Raw genomic sequence first — 27043 nt, forward strand, 5'->3', positions numbered from 1 at the left:
CCGACGCGCGAGACGTGCCTGCGCCGTGTTCCCAGGCGGTGCAGACGTTAACTCACTCCTGGCCGGCGGGGAGCAAGCGGCCGGGCGTGCCTCCAGCCTCTCCCCGGGTGGCCCGGAGGCTGGGTGGGGCCCCGGGAGGGGAGGGGGAGGCGGCGGCGAGAAGCGGCCCTCGGTTCTCCCCCTCGACGCTGCAGACCCCGGGCCGGGTTGCAGCCCCGCTGCCAGGATCTGATCGCTGGCGCCGGTTCTCGGGGTCACCTGCCCCCCCCTCACGCCCTACACACACCACACACACACACACTCACACACGCACCCCCAGGGCCGGGCGGAGACCCGGACTGATGTGCCCACCCCCCCTACACATACACACACACACACACACACACACACACACACACACACACACTCATCCGCACCCCCAGGACCGGGCAGAGACCCGTACTGATGTGCCCACCCCCTACACACACACACACACGCACCCCCAGGGCCGGGCGGAGACCAGGACTGATGTGCCCACCCCCCTACACACACACACACACACACACACACACACACACACACACACACTCATCCGCACCCCTAGGACCGGGCAGAGACCCATACTGATGTGCCCACCCCCCTACACACACACACACACACACACACACGCACGCACCCCCAGGGCCGGGCGGAGACCCGGACTGATGTGGCCTGGGCGGAGGGAGAGGCACCCCAAGCGGGGCCGGGCGCGCGAGGGGAGGGGCTGGGGGAGCCAGGCCCGATGTGGAATGAGTCAGAAATCACCTTGTTTAATTACACATTCCCGAGGCAGCCGAGTGCGATAGGGGCCTTTTGAACTCGGCCCATTAGAGATGAAATATCACCTTCTAATTTGGACAGGCTTAATTCCGTCACGCAAAAATAGCAACAGCCCCGGGGGCTGGGAGATGGGGGTGGGGGGAGGGTGGGGGTCAAATCTCTCTCCAGGCTCGTCCCGGGGGAGGGGGCGGTGCAGGACACACACACACACACACACACACACACACACACACACACACAGCCCCCCCTCACCGGGACTAAGGGGTGCAGGGGCCTCCTGCCAGAGGGTCGTCGCGAGGGTCGCACCTCCTGCAACACAGAATCCCTAGCTTCGGCTCGACTGCGACCCCGCGCTGGGGAACAGCCAAACCCGATTCTGGTCTTACTGCCCACCCCATCTCCCCCCCCCCCCCCCCCACCGTCGCCCCCCTGTGTGTGCAGACCTCAGCTTTTCAGCACCTTCCATAAAGGTGGGTGGGCCGGGGCGTCTGCAAGGCCTTGGCGGGGAGGAGGGCGAACGTCTGCCAGGCACCGGGAATGTTAGTATTGCTGAAGGAGGCGGGCAAAACTGGGCAAAGGCCCCATTTGGAAGGGGCGTGCTAAAGCCTGTTTTGCTGCCTTAGGGAGTGGCTAGAAGCAAGAGGGTTGAAGCCGATGGATGGCTTGAACTCGGGTTTCTGCCAGCCAGTTCACCAGCTCCGTGATTTTTAAGCCCGGCGCATGTTTCCCAAGCCTCAATTTCTCCTTTGGAGAATAATACCTGCCTCAAGTGGGTTGCAGCAAATATTAAATGAAATAATACCCATCAACGGTCCGGCTTTGGGAGTAAAGTAAAAGCCTCTTGGGAGCCCATGTTTTGATGAGGGCGGTGCAATCCAGTCACAATAAATTTTCAAGTAGTCGCATCTTTAAATTTCGAAGGGAGCAGGTGAAATCCATTTAGTATCTGCTACTTAACTCACTATATTCAAGAGATTTCAATATATAGCCCAAGCAATCTCATTCTTAATGAGATGTGCCACATTCTTGTACTCAATCTTCAAAATTTAATCAATCCACGTTGCAAGTGCTTTATGGTCACTAGAGCTACCTGTTAGATATCCCAGAAATAGAAGGACTTCCATTCTTTTGTTTTTTAGTTTTGGGGCCACACCTGGCAATGCTCAAGGGTTACTCCTCACTCTGGCTTAGGGATCACTCTTGGCAGTGCACAGGGGACTATATGGGGTGCTATCCAATGCTGCTGTTTTCTGTTTTTCGTTTTTGGTTTTTGTGGGATACACAACAAGCTCAGGGGTTACTCCTGGCTCTGCATTCAGGAGTTCCTCCCGGCAGTGCTTGGGACATGGGAAACTGGGGGTCAAACTTGGCCGAGTGCATGCAAGGCAAATGCCTTATACACTGTAGTGTCACTCTGGCCCTTGTTCTTTTTCTCAATGGATTAATTTTTAAAATCAAGTAATAACTAGCTGTTGTCGAATTGCTAGTACTATCAAATTTCTTTGTTTTCAGGCCATACCTGTAGATGCTGGGCTGGAGTGATAGCACAGCGGGTAGGGCGTTTGCCTTGCACGCGCCTGACAGGGCCGACCCGGGTTCGATTCCTCTGCCCCTCTCAGAGAGCCTGGCAAGCTACTGAGAGTATCTCACCTGCACGGCAAAACCTGGCAAGCTACTAGTGACGTATTTGATATGTCAAACACAGTAACAAATCTCACAATGGAGACGTTACTGGACCTGCTAGAGCAAATCATTGAATAGGAGGACAGTTACAGTGACAGTGACCTGTAGATGCTAAGGACTTACTCCTGGCTCTGTGCTCAGGGATAAGTCCTGAATTTGTTTTGGGGGCCACATAGGGTACCAGGAATCAAATCCAGGTCACTGTGTGTCAGGCAAGTGCCTTAGCCACTGTACTAGTTCTTTGGTGCTACTGTCAAAAGTCAAAATAGAGCTTTGTACTTTGATACATTATGTTTTACCATATCCAGCCACCAACGTTCCGGTGTCATCTCACCATCAAAATGCACCCCCCCCCTTACTTATAGCTCTCACGTCCCTTTCCCTGTACCTCTGGTAACCACCCTAATTTTCAGAGTCTAAGAACTATTTTTATGGTGTTTTGCCAGTTTGGTTGCTTGACTATCTATATTTCACATAAAAAAGATTTTATCTTTTACTTCCTAACTCATTTTGCTTAGCAGAATCACCTCAAATTTCAAAATTTCATATGTGTTATCTCCAAGGGCATCTCATTATTTTGGGGTACTTTTTTCTTTCTTCTGTTTTCAAGGAAAGGGGAGAGTTTCGGGCTATTTCATGTTTTTTTTTTTATTTAAATAACTGAGTAGTATTCCACTGCATAGATATATACCTGCGGTAGGGTGTTTGCCTCGCGTGCAACCAGCCCAGCCAAGTCGGGTTTGATTCCTCCGCCCCTCTCAGAGAGCCCGGCAAACTACTAAGAGTATCTTGCCCACACGGCAAAGCCTGGCAAGCTACCCGTGATGTATTCAATATGCCAAACACAGTAACAAGTCTCAAAATGGAGATGTTACTGGGCCCGCTTGAGCAAATCGATGAACAACAGGAGGACAGTGACAGTGACAGTGACAGATATATACCATAGCTTCTTTATCCAGTCATCTATTGATGGACAGTTAGATTGTTATGGTGCTTTGGCTATTGTGAATAATGTTGTTAAAAATGGAGGTGCAAATTCAATCAGCTAATCAGTGGCTGAATAAATATCGGTACTCCTACATTTTAAAAAATGGAGGTGCAAATATTCTTTCAAATTTGTGTTTCCATACCCTTCACATAAATGCTATAAAATGGTATTAAGAATTACATGATACTTCCACTTTTAGATGCTCATTTTTGCTGTTTTGACGATGCTGGGAATAAAATCCAGTGGCTCATACGTGTATGAGACATGGACCCATTTTTTAAAATAATTATTTTGTGGAGGCCACATCTGGCAGTGTTGAGAGTGTGTGCTTGGGAGGGAAAGAGGTCAGGTGTTTGGGGGAGGTGGTGTTGGGGATTGAACCCATGGCTTTTCACTTTGAGGCATGTGCTCTATCCCTTGGGCCACATCCCTGGCTCCGATTTTAGTTTTTTAGGAATCTGCATACTATTTAGCATAGAAGCTTAGACTCAATTGATATTTTCCCCAACATCGCATGAGTTCCTTTTTCTCTGTACCCTCACCAACATTTTCTTCCCCAGTTTAGATCTAGGTCATTTTCATTGGTGAGCAGTGATATTTCATTATGGTTTTATGTACATTTTCCTAGTAAGGGAGGTTGAGAATTTCCCTTGTGTCTGTGAGACATCTGTATGTCTTCTTTGGAAAAAATGTTGCTTTCAGAGAGCTGGAAGGGGGTGCCGGAAGTGGGGTAGGGCCTTCTCCCCTACTCCTAAACTTCCTTGTTAAGCTCAATCTCACACATCCCCACTTTCGACTGCAATCGGGTCTGTGGGAGCAGGATTCCCCCATGGTAGCCACAAACCAAGAGACAGTAGCTAGCCCTGGGCTCTGTCACCCTAGCATCTCTGCCTACTCGGAATGATTCCCTCAAGACCCCCTACTCCAATCAAGCCAGGATGGAATTCCTCTCCAAGCCAGCTGTTTTTCAAGAAAACAATTGTCAGTAAGCCCCAAATCTGAGCCTGGAAATGCCTCTTTGTCCCAGAGGCTGGACTTGGTTCAGGTTCAGCGAGTGCATGCAGTTAAGCATTGCACATAGCAGATCACTGGTCAGAGTGCAACTGAAAGCATCTTCCAGTAAAGGCCCAGCTGGCCACTCCCAACCCAGGGAACACAGGCGTGAACTTTGGGGACACCCTGGGGTCCTCCCCACAAGTTCCTCACACCTCCCAGTGTCCTGCAGGCAACCAAGGCCCAGAGAGCCGTATCCCACACAGCTACAGGTATTTATAGCCGAATCCCTCCGTGAGCTCTCCCCCAAGCTCTGGATTGCAGAGCTCTGCTCCAATGGTTCTTTATCTCCCTCCACTCCTTTAGCGACAGCTCAAAGGACCGGAGCACATACCCTGCATTGAGAACCCCAGGCTCAATCCCTGAGACCGCATGGTCCCGCAAGCACTCTGAGGAGTGCCCCCCGCCTGCCCAACACTCTCCTCTCTCTTCCAAGTAACACTCCAGGAATAGACCCTGAACACCCCCAGGTGTGACTCCCCAACAAAACAAAACAATTCAGATCTGGAGTATCAACAAGTCCAGTGACTTGTCTCATGTAAAGATTGGAACTGTACTACTTTAAGAGTCAAGGCTCCTTTGATAGTTCTCTGCCAGGGCGGTGGGGGCGCTCGGGGAAATGAATTTCTAACATGATTTCCTTTGGGTGTTTTTGGCTTGCAGTGCCTGCATCTACCTACAGCCCATCCCCAGGGGCCAATTACAGCCCAACTTCCTACACCCCCTCTCCTGCTCCTGCCTACACCCCCTCACCTGCCCCCACCTACTCCCCCTCCCCAGCACCCGCCTATACCCCTTCGCCAGCCCCCACCTACTCCCCTTCCCCAGCCCCCACCTATGCCCCCTCGCCAGCCCCCACCTATGCCCCTTCCCCAGCCCCCAGCTATAACCCCACACCTACCTATGGGGGGGGCCCTGCGGAGCCTGCCAGCCGCCCCCCATGGGTGACAGACGACAGCTTCTCTCAGAAGTTTGCCCCTGGCAAGGGTACCACCACCATCAGCAAGCAGACCTTGCCTCGAGCGGGCCCGGGCTACACCCCAACAGGTGCCCCCCTGGCCAGGGGCATCGTTCAGAGGGCTGAGCGCTTCCCAGCCAGCAGCCGGACCCCACTCTGTGGCCACTGCAACAACATCATCCGGTAGGATTCCTGTCATGGGGGAGGGAGGGATGCAGGGGGTTGCAAGGATTCTCTATGGGCAGAGCCCTGGTGAGGTGGAGGGGTGCAAGGGTGTGGGGGACCTGGAAGGACAGGTACGTGGGAAAAAAGTGGGGAGGCTTGCAGGGCAGTTTCCCGGCCCTCTGGCTGGCCATCTGGTCTACCCTCTGGGAGTAGCAGTTTCCCCACCTCTGTGACACCCACTTCCCTGCGGAGCAGGGAGGATTCCATGAGGTAAGTGGGTAAGTTCCAGCGAGTTGCCTGGTACCAGAGCCTCCCTCTTGGGTTCAGGCCAGGTTCTGGGAATCACAGGCCTTGCTGGCATGTTGCAAGCTGGCTAGCAGTGCTGGTTTGACTCAGCTTCCTCCCTTTTGAGTTACTTCTAGATCTTTTCAGAAACAGGCTCTGTGCTGCTTCAGCTTGGGTGGGCATCTGCCACACTGAAATGAAAACAAGTTATTTCATGCTTGGAGGCCAGGGATCTTTGGCAGTGCTCATTTGAATAGTATGTTTGTGTGTGTATGGGGGGAGAAACTTAAGGGAGTGAATGTGTGTGTGTGCATTTAAAATCTTTTTATTTGAAAATATATTAAAAAAACACTTTTATTTGAAAAGAAAATAACACTTAGAGAAGAATTAGAAAATTCAGAAAAGTGAAAATTAAATTTTTTTCTATTTGGGACAGAGAGATAGTATGAGGGTTTAGGTGTTTACCTTGCACACAGTCAACATTGGTTCGATCCCCACAACCGCATGGGGGTCCCGGATCCTGACAGGAATGATTCCTGAGCACTGTCAGGTGTGGTCCAAGATCCACCACAAATCTTAGTAAAAACCAAAACGTTTCCTTATCATCCCACTGTTCTAATTCCTAATCTGGAACAAGATGACCCAGGTGTGTACTGATCCACCATTTAGCTCTCTGACCTAACTTCTTGGTGTCTGATTTCTTCTTTGAAAATGAAGTTCATAACAATCCCCACTTTATAGTTTTTTTGGGAGAGTTAGGAAAGTTGATTTTTTTTCTTGAATGATGCCTGGCACAGAGCTCAGCATGTAGTAAATGTTAACCACCAGGACCTTTACAGTTGCCTTGTTTTTCTGATTTAAAGTAGCCAACTGAGTAGGTAACAGGCTAACCTGAGTTCCTGATGGTAGATTTTTCAGTTGAGGCCAGCTTCCATTTACCATAGCAGACACAACAACTAGGAACATAACTCGGCATGGAGTTTGTTGCCCCACCCCCACATTGGTTTTGAGGCCACATTCAACGATGCTCAAGGTTTACTCCTGGATCTGCGCTCAGGATCAATCCTGCCAGGCTCAGGGAACCATGGATTGTCAGGGATCAAACTTGGATCTATAGTGCTGTACTATCTCTCCGGCCACTCTGCATGGAACTTTATCCACCTTTCATTAGAATAGTCAAGGAAATCAAGGGGGTGGGGATCAGAATAGAAACAGTGATGGGGAGGTCTCAAAATACCTGGTCTGAAACCTTCAGAGCCACCCTGTTAAGTGCTATTCTCTGCGTCTCCAGGGGCCCCTTCCTGGTAGCCATGGGTCGTTCCTGGCACCCAGAGGAGTTCAACTGTGCCTATTGCAAGACCTCGCTGGCAGACAGGTGCTTTGTGGAGGAGCAGAACAACGTGTACTGTGAACGGTGCTATGAGCAGTTCTTTGCCCCGATCTGTGCCAAGTGCAACTCCAAAATCATGGGGGTAAGTAAATGGCCGTGTCCCTCTCCCGGATCTTCTGCCCATTATTCACCAGTCTCTGCCCTCCCCAAGACTGAGCAGTGTAGGACTCTCTGTTCTGCCCAACCTCCCCTTTCCTCCGTGTATCCAAGGCCCCTTCCTGGGCCCTCCTGCCCCGTCCCCTGGTGACTGGGAGCCAGAGGGAGGGGAGGGTCTGCCTCCTGCCTCCCTCCTGAGAGGTGCTCCCCCTCCCCCCCAGGAAGTGATGCATGCCCTGAGACAGACCTGGCACACCACCTGCTTTGTCTGTGCGGCCTGCAAGAAGCCCTTTGGGAACAGCCTCTTCCACATGGAAGATGGGGAGCCCTACTGCGAGAAAGGTAGGCCCCCTCTGTGCTGCAGGAGAGCCCCCTCCCAGCCCTCACGTGGAGGGAACCCTCCAAATGGCAGAATTGGGACCATGTGACTCAAAAGAAATCCTTCAGCTTCTGTGCCCGGCTGATTAAGTGCTAGCCCTGCAAGCAGACACCCATGGGGGTGTCTGTTACTCGGATACTTACTCTGCACCAAATAAAGGGGCTCCGCATTGGTGTCTTGTGACCACCTGGGGACCCTTTTAGGTGGTGTATAATTTGGATAACTGGGGACAGTTTCTGGAAAGGCCTCCAGTCCAGACTTCATGGTTAGCTCCATTCCAGACACTGCCTCAGACTGGCTTTGTGACCTTGAGTGAGTTATCAAACTTCTCCGGCCCTCACATTCCTCATTTCCTTTCTCTGCTCCTGTGAGGTTGTAGCAGACTTTGATGTCTCTTTAGGCCTGCAAACTCCCTGTCTGCATTCAGAGTTTGCCTGTTCTCCAAGATGCTAATTGGGTTTTTTTTTTTTTTTTTTTTTGCTTTTTGGGTCACACCTGGCGATGCAAAGGGGTTACTCCTGGCTTTGCACTCAGGAATTACTCCTGGCGGTGCTCAGGGGATCACATGGGATGCTGGAAATCAAACCCGGGTCGGCTACATGCAAGGCAAACGCCCTACCAGCTGTGCTATCTCTCCAGCCTCAAAGATGCTAATTGTTAAGTTCCTTTTCAGAGGAAGAAATAGTGACCTATGACTAGGAAGTAGGAATTCTAGAGACCAAGCACTCTATCAGAGAGTGGAGCTTCCATTCATTCACTTGCTCTTTTTGTTTGGTTTTTTCCAGAGCCATACCCAGTGGCGCTGGAGACTACTCTGGGACCGGTCCTGGTGGTGCTGGGGGTCTAGTGGGTGCCAGGGATTAAACCTGCATATCCCACCACACACCAATGCTTTAAGCCATCTCCCTGGCCATCACTCACTCTTATTTGTAGCTGGCTTCTTTCAGAGAAGAATGTGGGGCGAGTTCTAACAAAGGGGACACAGGAGGAAAGTTCAGGTAATAGAACTAGAAAATCATCACCGAGTAGGAAAGGAAACAGCAGGAGGTGAATTTGATTACAAAGACTTATAGAACTTGGCTGCATAGTTCAGGGCCATTCCTGGCAGTGAGAAAATTTGGATTCAAACCAGAGTCATGGCCGCAGCTGCATGAGAGCAAGTGTCTTAATCTTTGAACTATCTCTCCAACCACTAAAAAATATTTTTAATGGTATTTTGAGGGGATGTGCAGGAATTAAGGTGCTTGTCTTGCATGCATCCAGCTTTGGTTCCATCTCTGGCTTTGCGTATGATCTCTTAGGCATCATCAGGAGCAACCCCCAGGCACAGAACTGGGGGTAACTCTCAGCACTGCTAAGTGTGGTCCAACACTAGAACTGCCACCACCAACAACAAATTATAGATTTATTTTTGTTTTGACTATTTTGGGGATGTTCCCTTCAGTGCTCGACTTACTCAAGGCTCTGTTCTCAGAGATCACTTTTAGTGGTGTATCTGTGGTGCCGGGGATATAACCCTGGTTGGCCATGTGCAAGGCAAGTGCCCTAGCCACTGTACTATCTCTCCAGCCCCTAACCAATGAGGTTTTGAGGAAGAAGATCTAGGAAGGCATGTCTGCCGTTCAGAGAAGACAGTGAAGAAGCATTTGTGGCTCAGATCCAGGCGTCTTGACAGGCCCTGACTTGAGAGCCCCGTGGACCCATCTGAGGCTGTGTGAGCGCTCGCCTCTGTTTCCTCCCCTTTCCTGCTTCTTCCAGAGGCTTCCTGAGGTGACTTGCAGAGTGTGCAACTCTCTGCAGCAGTTCCAGGAGACGCAGCTCTCCGAGGAACATAGTTGAAAAGCATTCCCTTAAGTAATGCAAGACCCAGAATTGTTTGATTACAATCTCACTTTTCTTTTAGGAACAAAAATTTAAAAAAATTTTTTTTTTGTTTTCTTGGGGGGCTACATCTGGCAATGCTTAGGGGTTACTCTTGTCTCTGCACTCTGCAATCATTCCTGGCAGTACTCTGGGAACCATGTGGGGTGCTGGGGGTTGGACCCAGGTTGTCCATTTGCAAGGTAAATGCCCTCCCTGTGGTACTATCTCTCCAGCCCCAGAAATCAAAAATTTTAATTTTAGATGTTCAGTATGCTTCTTGAACATGATGAAGTATGATACTCGTGGGGGCTGGGGACATAGTATGGGAGGTAAGACACTCGACTTGCATGTGGCTGCTGAGGCTGTGATATGGGTTCAAATCCCCGATGTTGTATATCCTCTCCCCACCCCCGCAAATTCCAGAAGTAATTCCTAAGCCAGCAATAGCCCCTGAGCACACTGCTAGGTGTGACCTAACCCCCAAATGATACCATTTATCATCTTAACATGTTTTATGGTTTGTTTGTTTGGGGGACACACCTGGCTTGGCTTTGATATAGAAAAGAGCTTTGACCACTGTTCTATCTCTCTGGTCCACCTTTGCTACTTTCAAGTACACAGTTCAGAAGGGTTAGAAATTCACACTTTTGTGGGGAAAATATCCGCAGAACTTTTTATTTTTTATTTTTTATTTTTTATTTTTTGCTTTTTGAGTCATACCCGGCGATGCACAGGGGTTACTCCTGGCTCATGCACTCAGGAATTACCCCTAGCAGTGCTCAGGGGACCATATGGGATGCTGGGAATCGAACGCGGGTCGGCCGCGTGCAAGGCAAATGCCCTACCGGCTGTGCTATCACTCCAGCCCCAGAACTTTTTAATCTTGTCAATGTGAAACTCTATACTCATTCAGCAACTTACTTTCCCCTCTCTTAGCAGCTCCTAGAAACATTCTATTCTGTTCTTTGAATCTGATCATTTCAGATACTTCATATTAGTGGACACGGGTTGTATGTGTCTTTTTGTGATTGAGTTATTTCACTCAGTATATTGTTCCTCAGGTTCACCAGTGCTTATGACAAGATACCCTTCTCTTTTCTTAAATGCTTTTTGGTGGGGGACCACACCCACCAGTACTGGGGGCTACTCCTAGCTGGATGCTTGGGGGTAACTCCCAGGAGTGCTCAGGGAACAGTGTGGGGCTGGTTTGGAACCTGGTCCTGTTACATGTGAAGCATGTACGCCAGCCTGGAACGCTCCCTCTCCAGCCCAAAACTTGTGTTTCAACAAACCTTTCAGGTGCTTCTAACATTTGAGAATTGCTGCTCTAGTAAAGCACTAAGCCCCTTTTCAACACTGAGCATCTGTGATTTGATGGTTGAAAATCCTTTCGCAAATCCATTAAGTACCGGGTATTAGTTCAACTTGGGGCATAGGAAAGTTAAAGAACATTATAAAGGAGACATAAAGGAATAAATATGTGAGGAACTAAATTTTATTCTTGTTAGGTAAGGCCCATGCACAAACTGGATTTAATAACAGGTATATTTATCTTTTGTACATTAAGTGGGGTAAAATACCACCTTTATTGTTGTTCTGGAACCATACCTAATTATGCTTAGAGCTTACTCCTGCTTGGAGCTCAGAGATCATTTCTGGCAGAATTCAGGAGACCATATATGGTGCTGGGGATTAAACCTGGGTCAGCTGCATGCAAGGCAAGCCCTTAATAGCTATTCTACCTCTTTCACACAAAATACCACTTAAAAAATGTATTCGTAGGCTGGGGAAGTGGCTCAGTGGTAGAGCACTTATCATGCATATGTGAGGTCATGGGTTCTATTCCCAGGACCCATATCTACGCTGAGAAATTCTGGGAATGTTCCCCAAGAACTAAGTAACTGGATCACAGCCAGATTTGACCCAAAAGCAACGACAAGAATAAAATATTTAAGTGTCACTGGGTTTGATTTTTGTTACCACCAAAAAAAAAAAATAAAGAAGATGAATTAAGGTCAGACCTGTGCCACCAAAATCTTTTAATTTTTTTGGTGGGCTGGTTTGGGGGAAGTATTGTGGCCACACCCGCAATATTCATGGGCTTATTCCTTAGCTCTGTGGTCAGGGATCACTTCTTTTTTTTTTTTAACAAATGTAAAGATTTATTTTATTTCTACTAGGGGGAAGGAGGAGGATAAATAGAACTGTTTTCCAATTTGTTTTCCACTGTTTACATACATACCGACACGCATACATACACATACACACACCAAAAATTTCCCAACAAAAAAACAAGAGTTGAAAATCAAAACACCCTCAACTGCACCAATACATTTTGACCAAAAGAATAGATCCTGAGGGCTGGAATGATAGCACAGTGGGTAGGGCGTTTGCCTTGCACGCGGCCGACCCTGGTTTGATTCCCAGCATCCCATATGGTCCCCCGGGCACCTCCAGGGGTAATTCCTGAGTGCATGAGCCAGGAGTAACCCCTATGCATTGCTGGGTGTGACCCAAAAAGCAAAAAAAAAAAAAAGAATAGATCCTGGGAGGAAGTGCAAAATTCAAAAATGAAATGACCAAAAATGGTGAACAAAAAGCATTCTTAATATACAAAATATTTATATAACTGAACTAGTAACAGTTGATGTTCTCCATGTCTGTAAAACTTTGGAACCACATAGCTGATTTGTTAAATCTAGTCCATGTCAGCTTCCAAAAACCAGAAAAGATTTTAGTTTGCTTCATTCTTTGATGCCTCATCAAAATTTTCTACAAGATCTGGAACATCATCATCCTCTTCATCAATATCGTCTGGTTTTGGTGCTTGCCGCGGGAACTGTTCAGCTAACTTCCTAAGACTTGTTAAACTATCAGCAACAAGCTGACTTAATTTCAGAGATTACTTCTTGATTGCTCCGGGGACTATATGTAGTGCTGGGAATTCAACCTAGGTCAGCTGCATCCAAGGCAAGTACCTTTCCTGTTGTACTATCTTTCTGACCCCATGTACCACCAAATTTTAAATTAAAGTTCCGGGCAGGAGAGTTAGCACAAGGGCTGTCCTCAGGGAGTTATTCCTGGCAGTACACTAAGGGATCAGATGTGGTGTGAAAGATTCAAAACCAGGTTAGCTGCATGAAAAGCAAGTGCCTCAATCCCTGTACTATCTCTCCTGCCCAAAATCTTGTTATTGTTTTTGTATTTTTTTTTGTGGGGGTAACTTCTGATGGTGCTTTCAGGGATCAAACCTGGCCTCCTGCTTGCACAGCATGGACTCCAGCCTTTGATCTCTTGATCTAGCCCCCGTGTTTTCTCAGGTCTCAGGAGATGAAAAATATCTGCCAATTCAAGAAATCAAATGTTTTGTTAGAGGCAAGATTTATGGACTTTATATATATATATATATGTATGTATTTGCATGACAAACTATAATTAAACTCCAGCGGGGAAATCATACATTGGAAAAAAGTACACACAAGATATAGCTTATCAAAGCTCAATGGCAAATAGATAACCAGGGGCATCATGAAGTCACGGAAAGAAAATGAACTTTGGAGTCCTTACCAGTTGTATGATGGAGTGTCTGCCGTCAATTTCCTCCTTTTGGAGAAGAGGATAAATAATGCTCCTTCACAGAGTCATCATCATAGATGAAACAAAAGACTGTCCAAAAGTCTTAGATACTGGATTGGCAGATATTAGGCAATCCAATCACCGTCTCTGCCCTCCTTTCATTGTTTATGAAGAAAGGGGCCAGGAAGATGACCCAGAGGACCAGAGTTTCCATACAGAAACCCTGGGTTTGAAATCTGCCACCTCGTGGTTCTTCCCAGCATCTCTGGGATCAGCCCCTGATCACTGCTGGCGGTGGTCTCCAAATCATTGTTCATGAAGACTTTCAGAATATTATTTTTTCTGAGTATTTGTGCCAAGTATTTCACATGAATTATTTTATTCAATCTCTACAACAACTCCATAAATTAAATGCTAGAGTTATTCCCATTCAGTGAGAAAATTGAGAAGTAAGGTGACTTGCCCTTGGTCTGAACAATTCTTTGCTAAGGCAGGGATTTGACACCAGATCTTTCTTCAAAGTGAGAGTTCATAACCACCATCGCGCATTGCTTCCCAGCATGCCACCTCAGGAAGAGAAAAGGCATTACTGTCAATAGGAGATGTGGCCAGAAAATCATTGTAAGAAAAATCCAGGTAAGGGCTGGAGCAATAGCACAGGGGTAGGGTGTTTGCCTTGTACACCACTGACCAAGGTTTGAGCCCCAGCATCTCATATGGCCCCTTGAGCACTGCCAGGAGTAATTCCTGAGTGCAGACCCAAGATTAACACCTGAGTATTACCAGGTGTGACCCAAAAAGCCAAAAAATTAAAAAAAAAATTCTTTTAAATATAAAGAAAAATCTAAGTAAGGCAGAGCTATGGCCGGACAAGCACAGCTCTGGGGGAATTGTAAAAGGCTTTTATAGAAGAATAAGAAAATCAGGAAGTGCTTAACCATGATTGCAGCAGAATTATTGCCCTTCTGGCCCAGGGAACACAGAGTCTGTGGTGGAAAAGCAGGGACTAGCCACTGAGTTTCAGGTGAGACTGGCTTAGTTCTTCACCTCCCTGAGCCTTAGTTCTCTCAGGCACAAAACAAAATAGGCAAACAATCAGTTTGATCACCAAAGGATTTTGCCAAGATGAAGTTTATTCATTCATTGATTCAGCCATGCACTCATTCCTCCAACACACAGACATACACACACATACATGTGTATATATAAATAAATATAATATATAATATAATACAGTATTTGTTTATATTATAATTTTGCTTATATTATATATAATATATAATATTTGTTTATATTATATGTAATATAAGTTATATATAATATCAAGAAATATTATATAATATATAATATAATGTATAAATAGATAATATAATATATAAAATATATAATTATAAATTATATATAAAATATTATATATAATATAAACAAATAAATATATATGTTGGATACTGATTTGTATACCAAATACCGTTCTGGGAATATAAAGACCTTGATGCTGAGGTATTACTAAATAAGATTGTTTCTGTAGAGTTCTTGGTAAATTGTGAAGCATTACACAGTTACTGTCTTCTAGGTTGGATTAGCTCCTTGGCGTGGGACTAGGTCCCAATAAGATAGCTCAAATACTTTCTAGTTGTGAAAATTTGGATTTTTTTTTGTATGGGGGGAACACCCAGCAGCAGGACAGCCAGTAGTGCTATATACATGTGTATATATAAATAAATATAATATATAATATAATACAGTATTTGTTTATATTACAATATTCTGCCAGGTCTTATTCCTGGCTTTGCACTCAGGGATTACTCCTGGCGGAACTTAGAGAACCGTATCAGAGGGGTCAGCTGCACGCAAGGCAAGTGCCTTACCAAGGCCAGAGAGATAGTTTAGAGGTTAAGGCACTTACCTTGCACATAGCTAACCCTCGTTTGATTCCCAGCACTGCAGATGGTTCCCTGAACACTGCCAGGAGTGATCCCTGAGCACAGAGCCAGGAGTAAGACCTGAACATCACTGGGTGTACCCCCTCATTCCCAACAAAAACCTACTAATCAATCAATAATTTTAAAAAGGGGTGACTCACCACAGAGACTGGGACACTCCAAAAGAACAAAAGCAATCGGTGTTTGGCACAGATGTGGCGAGAAAGGGACCCTCCTTCACTGCTGGTGGGAATGCTGACTGGTTCAGCCCTTTTGGAAAACAGTATGGACGATTCTCAAAAAATTAGAAATTGAGCTCCCATTTGATCCAGCAATACCACTCCTGGGAATATATCCCAGAGAGGCAAAAATGTATAGTCGAAGTGACATCTGCACTTGTTTGTTCATTGCAGCACTCTTTACAATAGCCAGAAACTGGAAGAAACCTGAATGCCCAAAAACAGATGACTGGTTAAAGAAACTTTGGTACATTTACACAATGGAGTACTATGTAGCTGTTAGAAAAGATGAAGTCATGAAATTTACATACAAGTGGTACTACATGGAAAGTATCATGCTAAGCGAAATGAGTCAGAAAGAGAGGGATAGACATAGAAAGATTGCATTCATCTGGGGAACATAAAGTAACAAAATAGGAGACTAACACCCAAGAGTGGCCGAGATTAGTACCAGAAATTTTGCTCCATGGCTTGGAGGCCAGCTACACATGCTAGGGGAAAAGGAAGCTCAGATAGAGAAGGGAACACCAAATAAAGAGTGTTGGGAGGATCCTCCCAGGATGGGAGAAGCATGCTGAAAGTAGACTATAGACCAAACATGATTGCCACTCAATGCCTCTTTTGAAAACCACAACACCCAAAAGGAGAGAGAGAGAACAAAAGGGAATGCCCTGCCACAGGGGCAAGGTGGGATGGGGGAGATTGGGGGTGGGAGGGATACTGGAACCCGTGATGGTGGAAAATGGGCACTGGTGGAGGGATAGGTACTTGATCATTGTATAACTGAAACCCAAGGACAAAAATTTGTAACTCTACAACTGTACCTCGTGGTGTATCACTAATAAAAATTAAAATAAATAAATAAATAAATAAAATAAAAAGGGGTGACAGGGCAGAGAAAAAAATTAATCTGTAGCAAATCAATGACAATTTCAGAAAGTATTTGCACATCAGACCAGCACAGGGTGCTGACCAAATTTGAATTTACACACCAGCGCAAATTAGTGGCAGGGGGGAAAACGTAAAACAACCAACTAGTCATGGAGCTGAGTGTTTTTCCTGCAAGATGAGAAATATTCCATCAAGGTTTACCCATTGCCCCTTGACGCATTGATTTGGGGGCCGTCGTGGCATTGAGTCAATGTTCAGTCAGCCCGCCTGGGTTCCTGCTCCTCACTCTGCCTTTCTTTCCAGACTACGTCAATCTGTTCAGCACCAAGTGTCATGGCTGTGATTTCCCAGTGGAGGCCGGTGACAAGTTTATCGAAGCTCTGGGGCACACCTGGCATGATACCTGCTTCATTTGCGCAGTATGTTTTGACCTGGGGTCTGACTCTTTGAGGAGGGGGAGGCGGGAACCAAGTGGGACCCAATGACCAACCCCCCCACCCCTGTTTTAACTCTAGCATTCTGCTATTCTGATCTTTTGTTAAACACTGGCAAAATACCATGATGTCTTGATGTGTCATCCTCGAGTAAAGTTTTATTACTAATAATTATTTATAAACCCACGTGACTCTGTTAACTTTCCATTTCCATTAGGCTAAAAGAGCGACCCAGGATCTAACAAACCATAAGCTTGCCTCTCTGGCAGTGTTCTCAATCATGGGAGCAGCAACGGTGCCTCACCCCTTATATAGGGGTGGATGGCTTCCTATGGTCATTCCTTGTTTCAGATGAAGTCATTCAAGGGTTCCCCTCAAAGTTTCCCCTGTGAATGTGAGATTGGAGTTTGTTGACTAATTCTGTGGAAAGCTAAGATAAGGTTCCTTTTGTTAGAGCCTTTAGAAAGTAGGACCTGTTCTTGATATGTGGTTGCCAGAGATAAGCCCTAGATTATCTATTAACCATGTACAATTTATTTCTGCTCAATGCTGGGTCACTTTTACTTTGAGATTGACATTCACTTCCACGGGCTTTGACTTGGGGAGGGGCACGGCGATGAGCCTTCCAATATTTTTGTTTGTTTTGTTTTTGTTTGGAGGTTACCCACCCCGGCAATGCTTAGGGCTAACTCCTGGCTCTGCCCTCAGAGATCACTCCTGGCTGGGCGTGGGGGACCATATGGGATGCATTGGATCAAACCGGGTGCCAGCTGTCCTATTTATTGCCCTGGCCCCAGCCTTCCACTCTTTCAAATCTGCATGAGAGTTAGGAAATAGTCATTCCGCTAAAGCCCTGGGATATGACTAAACTTAATCTGGAAAAATTAATGTGGGTCTACTACTTTTTTGGGTTTGTTTTTGATGTTGGGTTTTTCCCTGTTACTCCTGGCATAGTGCTCAGAGGCTGTTCCCAGTGGTGCTCAGGGGACCATGTGATTGAACCCTGGACTCCTACAAGCAAAGCATGTGTTCCCGTCCTTTGAGCTATCTTCACAGCCCTCTGACCCTCCCCAATTTTCTTTTTTTTGGAATTTATGGGGTGCATTCTTACGTCTCTCCGTGGATTAGTGTGCTAAGGCAAACTGAGGGCTGAAATCCCAGAAATGTATTCTCTCACAGCTCCCGGGACTAGAAATCCAAAGTTGAGGTATCAGTTTGGCCAGGCAGCTACTGGAGCCTCCGCCGGTTCCCTGAGAGCCTTTGTGTTGCTGGACTTGCTTGCAACTGCATGACCCTAGTCTCTCCTCCATCCTCACATTGCTGGCTTCCCTCTGTGTGTCCGTGACTTCACACGGTGTTCTGCCGTGTGCCTGTCTGTCTCTGTGGGCACTGGTCATTTTGGATTAATGCCCACCTTACTCCAGTGTGAGGTCATTTTAGCTCACATCCTAGTTGTATCTGTAAAGGTCCAAGTTTTAAATAAGGTTGCTGTGCTTGGTAGCTTGGAGGTGGTGGGAGTAAGGACTTCAGTGCATGACTTGGGGGAAGGCAGTGACACAATTCATCCAGAAACTGCTGATTTTCCAGCTCTTGGATCAGATTTTCTAGTTGGCTGTCAGGATCTGTTAAATATATTGGAGACTCCCCACTAAAAAAGGGACGATGATTGGGGGCTGGAGTGATAGCACAGTGGGTAGAGCGTTTGCCTTGCACACCACTTGAATTTGACCCCCTGCACGCTATATAGTCCCCCAACCCCTGCCATGAGTGATCCCTGAATGTAGAACCAGGAGTAAGTCCTGAGCATTGCCGGGTATGGCCCCAACAACATTGCTGGGTACCGTCCCAACAACAATAACAAAAAAAGAAGGGGTCAGTGACAATGATACAAATATGAAGTGGTCTGGAGTTGTCCCCTGTAGGGCCATGATCAGAACTTCTGACCCTTACATTTAAGCTATGGCCATGTCTGATCCCAAGAGGCTGTGTTGCAAGTTTGATTATTGAACTTCTAGAAGGATCCAAGAGTCTTGAAGGACCAGAGAAACAGCTCAACAGGCTGAATGCATGTTTTGCATAAGGTAGGTCCAGGTTCAATTCCTGGCACTGCCTGGTCACCTCTGGAGAGACACTCCCTAGCACAGAGCTGGGAGGAGTCCCTGAGCACCTATGGGTGTAATCCCAAAACCACCACCAGCAAAATCATAAATTGAAGAAGACACTTGGAGAAGGTACAGAGAAGATAGCCAGAAGGTCTGATCTCTGAAGGCAGCCCTCCCGCAAACCTTTCCACTTAGAGAGAGAGAGAGAGATGTGACATGGGAACCTGTGAGTCTCTCTGCTTCTTCAGGCCAGCCATGTTTGGCAGTCATGACAGACAGCATAAGCCCCAAGAGACCAGAAGAAGCAGAGAAGTCCTACCAGATTATTCAGGCTGACGTTACAAATAAGTTCCCATCCACTATGAGAGTGCCATAAGGCTGCCCTAAAGACCCACCCAAGGAAACCAGGCTGATTCTTTTGGGGACTCCTTGTATTTCCTCCAAACAAGCCTGGGTGGCACTTACTGCTCCAGTACATGATTTAGTCCTTGTCTTTGTTTTAATTCTGGCACTAGGGATCGAACTCACTTTGTTTTTTTGTTTTTTTGGTTTTTTTTTTTTTTGCTTTTTGGGTCACACCCGGTGATGCTCAAGGGTTACTCCTGGCTTTGCACTCAGGAATCACTCCTGGCGGTGCTCGGGGGACCATATGGGATGCTGGGGATCAAACCTGGGTTGGCCACATGCAAGGCAAACGCCCTACCCACTGTGCTATTGCTCCAGCCCTCGAACTCACTTTGGAGTGCTGTGCTCTACCTCTGAGCCTGGCCCTGGCTCTGAGTCTCAGTGTTTCAATTTTGAGATGTGGGAAAAGCCATTCTGTCCCTTAGGTACTTCTTTCAGTGTTGCCTCCCTCCTCAAACTGAACTCAAAAACTACTCACCTGGTGATGTATGATTTGATCTTTGTGTTCTTTCCCATGTAACCAGTTCTTGCATGTATTTTCCCAGATTTGATTTCTCTTTTTTTCATGGTGGCCTGCCATTGGAGAAATAGAACCTGGAATTTTATTTAATCATCTCCCGAATGAGAGAGATTCCAATGGTCTTTACTTTTTGATTGAGCACACTTGGCTTTCTTGTTCTCTGTCCTAGTTTCTGCAAGCTGGAATTCTCCACTGTGGTCTTCCTGGGGCCCAGGGCAGGCATGCTTTCTGGGTGTTCCGCAGTGTGGCCACCTCCCTTGCAGAAGCCAAGCCCACTTGTGTGTCACCACCAGCAGTGCACTGATGCCCTTTTGGCATTGCTGACTTTGGGTCAGTTACTTTTTTTCTTTCTTTTCTTAGCTATAGCTTAGGTGAGATAAAAGCTAGCAAGCCAATGTGTATTTTTATTTTATTTTTTTCTGAAATTAAAAAAAAACACGTTAAAGTACTGATTTTATTAAAATTATAGTTCCAATTTTTGAAAATTGTTTTTATTAATATTAAGTCATTAAATGAATGTAATTTATAGATGACTTATATAAAATTAGTTTCAGGTATGCAAGATAATGATAACTACAAAAGCAATGCAAAATAATCACCATTGTCTACTTAACATACATGAAAACAGAGCTACAAAAAAATTTTCTCTGCAATGAAAACTTTCCGAATCTACTCTTCTCAATACATAGCACTATTAACTGTAGTGCTATTTTTTTTAATAATGTAGGAGTACTGCAATTTGTTCAGCCATTGATTAAGCTGATTGAATTGGACATGAACTCTACTTGATTTTACTTATTCCTATGAATTAATTGATGTCTGGTATTATTGTATAGAAGTTTTCATTTTTTTCCCTTTAATAGTAGAATAATTTTTTTCTGGCATATTTCTTAGTTTACTAATGGTACTTTTTTTTAGATGTTCGTGGATATTGACATAGGAACTTGTACATATTGGAAAGTATCTTATAAAAGTACATATGTTGGGGGCCAGAGTGATTGTCCTGCAGGGAGTTCATTTGCCTTGAATGCGGTGACCCGGGTTTGATCTCCGGCACCTGATATGGACCCCCGAGCATGCCAGGAATAATTCTTGAGCACAGAGCTAGGAGTAACTGCTGAGCACTGCCAAGTGTCGCCCCAAAACCAAAATAGAGTACACATACTACACATATATTATAAATAATGGTCTGGAGCCATACCACAGCGGGTAGGGCATTTGCCTTGCACGCAGACGACCAGGGTTCGATTCTTCCGCCCCTCTTGGAGAACCTGGCCAGCTACATGGCAAAAGCCTGGCAGGCTACCCATGACGTATTAGATATGCCACAAACAGTAACAACAAGTCTCACAATTTGTTGTGAGACGTTACTGGTTCTCTCTCGAGCGAATCGATGAACAACAGGAGGACAGTGCTACAGTGCTACAGTGCATTATAAATGATATACATATATTATAAATAATAAGTGTACTTATTGTTATAATTATGTTATAAGCTTATAATATATTTACAAGCCTTATAAGTATTGACTGACACCAACCAACAAACCATCTTCACTCTCTATCTATTCTCTATTCCACTATTTTAATTACTTTAATAACTGAGGGAGTGGGTCACAGCTAGTGGTGCTCTGACACAACTCCTGGCTCTGTGCTCATGGTCATTCCTGGTGGTCTATAGGGGACCATGTGGTGCTGGGACCTGTAACATGCAAGGAAGTCACCTTAACCCCTGTCCTAGCTCTCCAACCCCTAATTAATTTAGTTTATCTGAGTTTTATATCAGGCTCCTCTTTGGGGAAAAAAATTTTTTTTTTGGTTTTGGGGCCATACCCGGAAACACTCAGGGATTATGCCCGGAGTGATGCTCAGAGGGACGCTGTGGAGCCAGGGATTGAACCCGTGCCTCACACATACAAAGAATGCATTGCTCAGTCCTTTGAGCTCTCTCTTTGCCTGTTTCTTTGGAAATCTTCAAGTTTACATAGTTTAAGCCATCTCTCCTGCCGTGTGAAGAATTTGCAGTGGTGGGAAACAGACTGACCCTTGAATAGCACTTTGTCTTAAATGGTTACTGAAATCTTGTCCTCAAGCCCGCTGCCTGCCAAGAAAAGCTCTGCCTCATACCGGTGTGTTTTCCATGCCAGGTCTGCCACGTGAATCTGGAGGGGCAGCCGTTCTACTCCAAGAAGGACAGGCCACTCTGCAAGAAGCACGCGCACGCCATCAACGTGTAGGCAGCCCAGGGCTTCTGCTGAGCTCAGGCCGGGGCTCTCCTACTGCGGGCAGCAAAGGACTCAAGGAGGCTGATGTTTCATTTTGGGGGGAAGAGGGAAAACAGGAAGCGACTGGGCCATTTTGCAATATAATTTTAGTCCTTTCTTCTGCGTACAGATATACATTTGCATAGTTCAGACTAGAAGCCAAATGAAGATTCTAAACCAAGCTAGTAATAAATCCCAAGACTGGCATCATACTTCAGATGTTCAGGACAGGATTTTGAGATCTCAGCAGTGAAAGAAAGTAACATTTTCCAAAAGATCCACTTCCATGAGATCACCAGAGCAGTGACAGAACTCAGAGCAGTTATGGAGAATCCCAAACATTCTGTGGAGTTCTTTAGAGTTCTTCAGGCAAACAGAATGAAGTGCCAAACAATTTGCAGGGTATTTTTAGAGTCATAGCTGAGAACTGGTTAGCTAAGACCAAGTGGGCTTTCCTCACCAAAAAAGGAAGCGCTATTCCGTTGCTAGTATCATGGAACTACCTCTGCACATCAGACTTCAGACCTTGAGCAGACTTGAACCTTCAGAACAGAACTCAGAGGAGGTGACTTCTGGGAGCCGATGGGCAATGGAGAGGGCTTCAGAAAGGGCTTTGGCTCACAGTACGAGCAGCAGAGAAAAAATGGGCTGTCTTTCAGGCTGAAACAGCCCACATCCCCCGAAAGGCTTAGCTCCTTTTTGAATCGTGATCAGAAAGTGGAATTGGATTTTTCCAGTTTTACTTGGCTGCGTGAGATTTTTTAAATGATGGCTGCTGGATTGGGTTTGTTTTTGTCTTGCTTTAGAGGTTCATTAGCATGGATGCCTCTGTTTGGGGCATATCTTTCACTCCCAGTTCTATGGCTACTCGCTTCCCAGTCTTTCCCACAGCACCCTCCCCACAAGCGATGAGTGATCTGTGGAGAAGAGAGAGAGTCAGTGTCTGCCACAGTGGGGGGCAGAATGGACTGCTAACAGGCCCAAAGTCGGAGTGGAGAAGAAGAACCTTCTTTCCTGCCAACCTCAGTAAGAACAAGTTGGCAGACCCTCCCACCTCGGTTGGGCACCATCCTTCCCAGTTCCCTTAAACACAGCACACCAGTTATATAGAGTCGTGTTGGATGCAGGAAGGAAAGGAATGATAGATGTCTAAATGAGAGATACTCATTTAGGCCAACATTTTGAAAATGCATGCACGGTTGATCAGCAATTATTTAAGTGCATACTGAAATAGACTTGGGTCTTCAGACTTCTTTAAAATATGAATCACAGTTTGAGTAAGATTTGAAAGCCATCAGGTGATGCAGAGTGAAGCTTAGTTCTGGAGGCTGCCCACGGTAGATTCTCTTTCCCTTTTAGGAGACAATGTGATGTTGAGTGAAATGGCTTTGAGGCAAGTAGTTTGAATAGATGTTTCTCACTTGTGCACAATGCTTGGGCATTCTTCAGGCCAACTCCCAGATACCCTCTTCTCACTCTTCTTTTGGGGTTTCTCTTCTCACGTTTGCAATATTTTGCGGGAATGCACTAGAGCACGTTATTGTCTGAAAACTGAGGGTGTCAGGGGACTGCTGTCCTTCTTGTGTCCCTCTCCTCAGGGGACACAGCTTGCTGTCCTCCTAGCAGGAGGCCTGGGTTTTTTTCAAGAGTGAAGGTACAAACCTCCCCAGGGAGCACCAGGAAGGGCATAAATGTGTTTCTATGACAAGATCCTTCTTTCCCTTTGGTGCCAAAAGAAAATGAAAAGAAAAAATAGTAAGAGTGAAATCTTCCGGGAGTGCTGGGAGGTATTTCAGGTCTTTCCAACAAGTATCTTGGAGTCTCCTGTTATTTTTTGCAGAATTTGATATGCTGGGACTAGGAGGTTGCTGACTATAAGTAAAGGCTGTAGACAGGTTTTCTGAAAGCAAAACAATAGATCTACTAAATCATCAGGGACTTATCTTGAGGAAAGGAAAAAAGTTCCCTAGAGTTAAGTTTCCAAAATAATTTCTTAAAGGTTTACCCACAAACACACATGCGTGTGCACGCACACACACACACACACAAACACACAATCATGAAAAGTGAAATATCCCAAAGGATAATTTCATCATATTTATTTGTTCAAATTTTTGTTTCTGAGTCTAGAGCAGAACAGCTTCTGAGGAACTCATTTTTTTTTTTACCAATACACAAAAAGCAAATAATTTTTTAAAGGTAACAAGAGAAGGAGATAGCTTTGACTATGGTTCCTGGAGCCCGAAAGATAGTAAAGCAGGTAGGGCATTTGTGTTATACACAACCGGCCTAGGTTTGATCCCACATCCCATATGATCCCCCAAGCCCTGCTACAAGTGATTCCTGAGCACAAAGCCAGGAGTAAGCCCTGAGAACTGCTGGGTGTTGGCTGCAAAAACTCATAAAAAATTATGAATATGGTTCCCTCGGTGTCTATAAGATGGGTGTATTATTATGGGTGTAATATAATGTAAGATGGGTTAAGATTGCTAATTATTCAACCTTATTATTTCAAGGTAACATAATCCATCTCCTACAGCACCAAACAATTTTTAGCAGATCACAGCGGGGATCTGTTATATTTTAAGATCTACAGTTCTTGACTCCTTCAATTGAACATTTGTAAACATTAACATCTTACAACTGAGTGATTTGCATCTGCAGAGTTTATGTTAGAAATTTAGCTTTTATAAGGTTAACTTCTCAACCCAGGTATTCCTCCTTTGGGTGTGTTTTTTTGTTTGTTTATTTTGGAAAAATTTTTAAGATGTCAGAAGTGGAATGTAGTGTGGTAGAGGTGTGCTTCAAAACATTTTGCATGTTTTCCTTTGGGGGGAGGGACAGCTTGTGACTTATAATTCTTAGCAAAATAAAACCTTGAACGAATGTGAAAATGCTGATTTTCCCGTACAGTTCTTTTTAATGCAACATCCCAAAGGTAGGTTATTTCTATATAGTTGCAAATAAATTTGAGATGAAATAAAATGCCCCATGGAGAAGAAACACACATGACCTCCTTGCTCTGTTGGCTGCATAGCTCCATAGTTTAATAGAAACAGACAAAGATATATGAATAATGCAAACATTTTGCCTACAAAGTAAATTTACCAGGTAAACAATAAACTGAAGAGCAGACTTCGCTTTCTCCTTTTGGGAAAGGTTTGTTTACTTAGCTATTCATGGATCGTTTAGATATTTCAGTTTATTAATGTTATTCTACTCTGGATGGCTTTGATTCTGGGAAAGTTCCAATCATATATGTATATCTATACATGGGTATATTTTTTGTTTTTGGGTCGCTGGGACAGGGACCATGTTCCTGGTGGTATTCCAGGGACCATGTAGTGATGGGGATGGAAGAGAAACTCCCATGTGGAAAGCTTGCACTCCAGCCCCTTGAGAGATCTCCTCTCCTCCTCTGTTATACCTTTTGTTTTGAAATAAGCTCAGAAAAAAAAAAACCTCCTAATGGCATTTTTCTTTTAAATAATAAAGACAGAACCAATCTTCACCTCTAAGAAACCTTTTTGGGATCATTTTTAGCAGATTATTCATAACCAAGCAATACAAAATAAATCATTTCAGTTCTGCTTTGGGAGCAGGGTTTGGGGTTCAGGATGGAAATATGGTGGTGGGAAGATTTAATGGTGGTGGGATTGGTGTTTGAATATTAAATGTAATCAAATATTGTGAACAACTTTATAAAAATTAAATTAATAATAATAATAATAACAAAGCCAGGATTGAGAGCTAATGCAGGATTAAGTTCTTGGCTTGCTTGTGACTATCTTTGATTGAATCACTGGAACTGCATATGGTCTCTTAAGCACCACCAGGAGCGATCCCTGAGCACAGAGTCAGGAGTAATCCCTGAGTACTTCCAGGTATTGCCCTATCTGTGCCCTCCTCCTACCCTCAGTAATGAAGGGCTAGGGTTCAGGGGATGACTCAGTGGCTAAAAGGGCCAATCTTTTAGGCATGAGACCATAAGTTTGACCCTGGTGCTGCCCACATGCACCAACCAAGAGCACTAAGCACTTCTCCGCAGCCCCCAGTGACTCCACGGCGTGTGCACTCTCTATGCACCATCAGGTCTGCATGAGTGAGTGCTGCACTAAGGTGCATGAGCCCTGCTGAGCACTGCTGCTTAAGAAGTGCGAGCCAGGAGTTTCAGCCTCTGCAAGCAAGAAGGTATACACTAGCATGGCCCCCAGTGAGCACTGCCAGCAGAATGCGGATGAACAACACATTGCTCTGGAAGAAGGCAACCCCAGCAAGCATTGTGGTAGCATGGTGTGAGTGCTGCAAACATATATGTGGCCCCGGTTGGCACTGCAGCCCAGTAGTGCAACCCAGGCCCACAACAACAACAAAGGGAAGAGGAAATGATGACAGGTAAATAAATAATGGAAACCCTTCTCTCTTTAAAAAAAAAAATTTGGGCCACACCCTGTGGTGCTCAGGGCTTGTTCTTGACTCTACATTTAGGGGTCACTCCTAGAGAGACTGGGGAAACATAGGGGGTGCTGGATATCGAACCCAGGTCAGCTGTGTGCAAGGCACGTGTCCTATGTGATTTACTGTCTCTCCAGTGCCAAATAATGAAAACCCTTCTGAAGACGTAATGCTTAACAAAGCCCATTCATTCATATACCAGATGTTCTGTTCCTAGAAATACTTTAAAAGAAATATTTTTTATAATTTCTTTTATTCTTAGAACCAGAATTAAAATGTCAAGAGTTATACAATTATAAATAGAAATAAAATCCCATTATTTGGGGACTTTTTAAAGCTATAGCTATTAATAAAACATAGGTAGTTGAGATTTTAAAATGTTCGTAAAGAGGCTGGAGTGATAGTACAGTGGGTAAGGTGTTTGTGACCTGAGTTCGGTCCCTATCCCATATGGTTTCCTGAGCCCAACAGGAGTGATCACTGAATGGAGAACCAGAAGTAAGCCCTAAGCATTGCCGGGTGTGACCCCCTTCTCCCCAAATAAAAGAAAAGAAAAACAGGACACACCTGGATCCAGT

General features: G+C 45.4%; 1 protein-coding gene across 3 annotated transcripts in view; it reads left to right on the plus strand.

Annotated features, from left to right (window-relative positions):
• The window catches only part of LDB3 (LIM domain binding 3), a 72885-nt gene extending 47975 nt beyond the window's left edge, over nucleotides 1–24910 (plus strand). For all 3 annotated transcript variants that reach the window (XM_056130473.1, XM_056130475.1, XM_056130472.1), the window contains 5 exons: nucleotides 5186–5663; nucleotides 7222–7402; nucleotides 7638–7758; nucleotides 16590–16705; nucleotides 21894–24910. In XM_056130473.1, the coding sequence (XP_055986448.1) occupies nucleotides 5186–5663; nucleotides 7222–7402; nucleotides 7638–7758; nucleotides 16590–16705; nucleotides 21894–21983 (986 nt within the window). In that variant the 3' untranslated portion in view covers nucleotides 21984–24910. The remainder of the gene's footprint in view (nucleotides 1–5185; nucleotides 5664–7221; nucleotides 7403–7637; nucleotides 7759–16589; nucleotides 16706–21893) is intronic.
• Nucleotides 24911–27043: the final 2133 nt, after the last annotated feature.

The sequence above is a fragment of the Sorex fumeus genome, unplaced genomic scaffold, assembly GCF_029834395.1.
Source record: "Sorex fumeus unplaced genomic scaffold, SorFum_2.1 ptg000078l, whole genome shotgun sequence".
Taxonomy (NCBI): Eukaryota; Metazoa; Chordata; class Mammalia; order Eulipotyphla; family Soricidae; genus Sorex; species Sorex fumeus.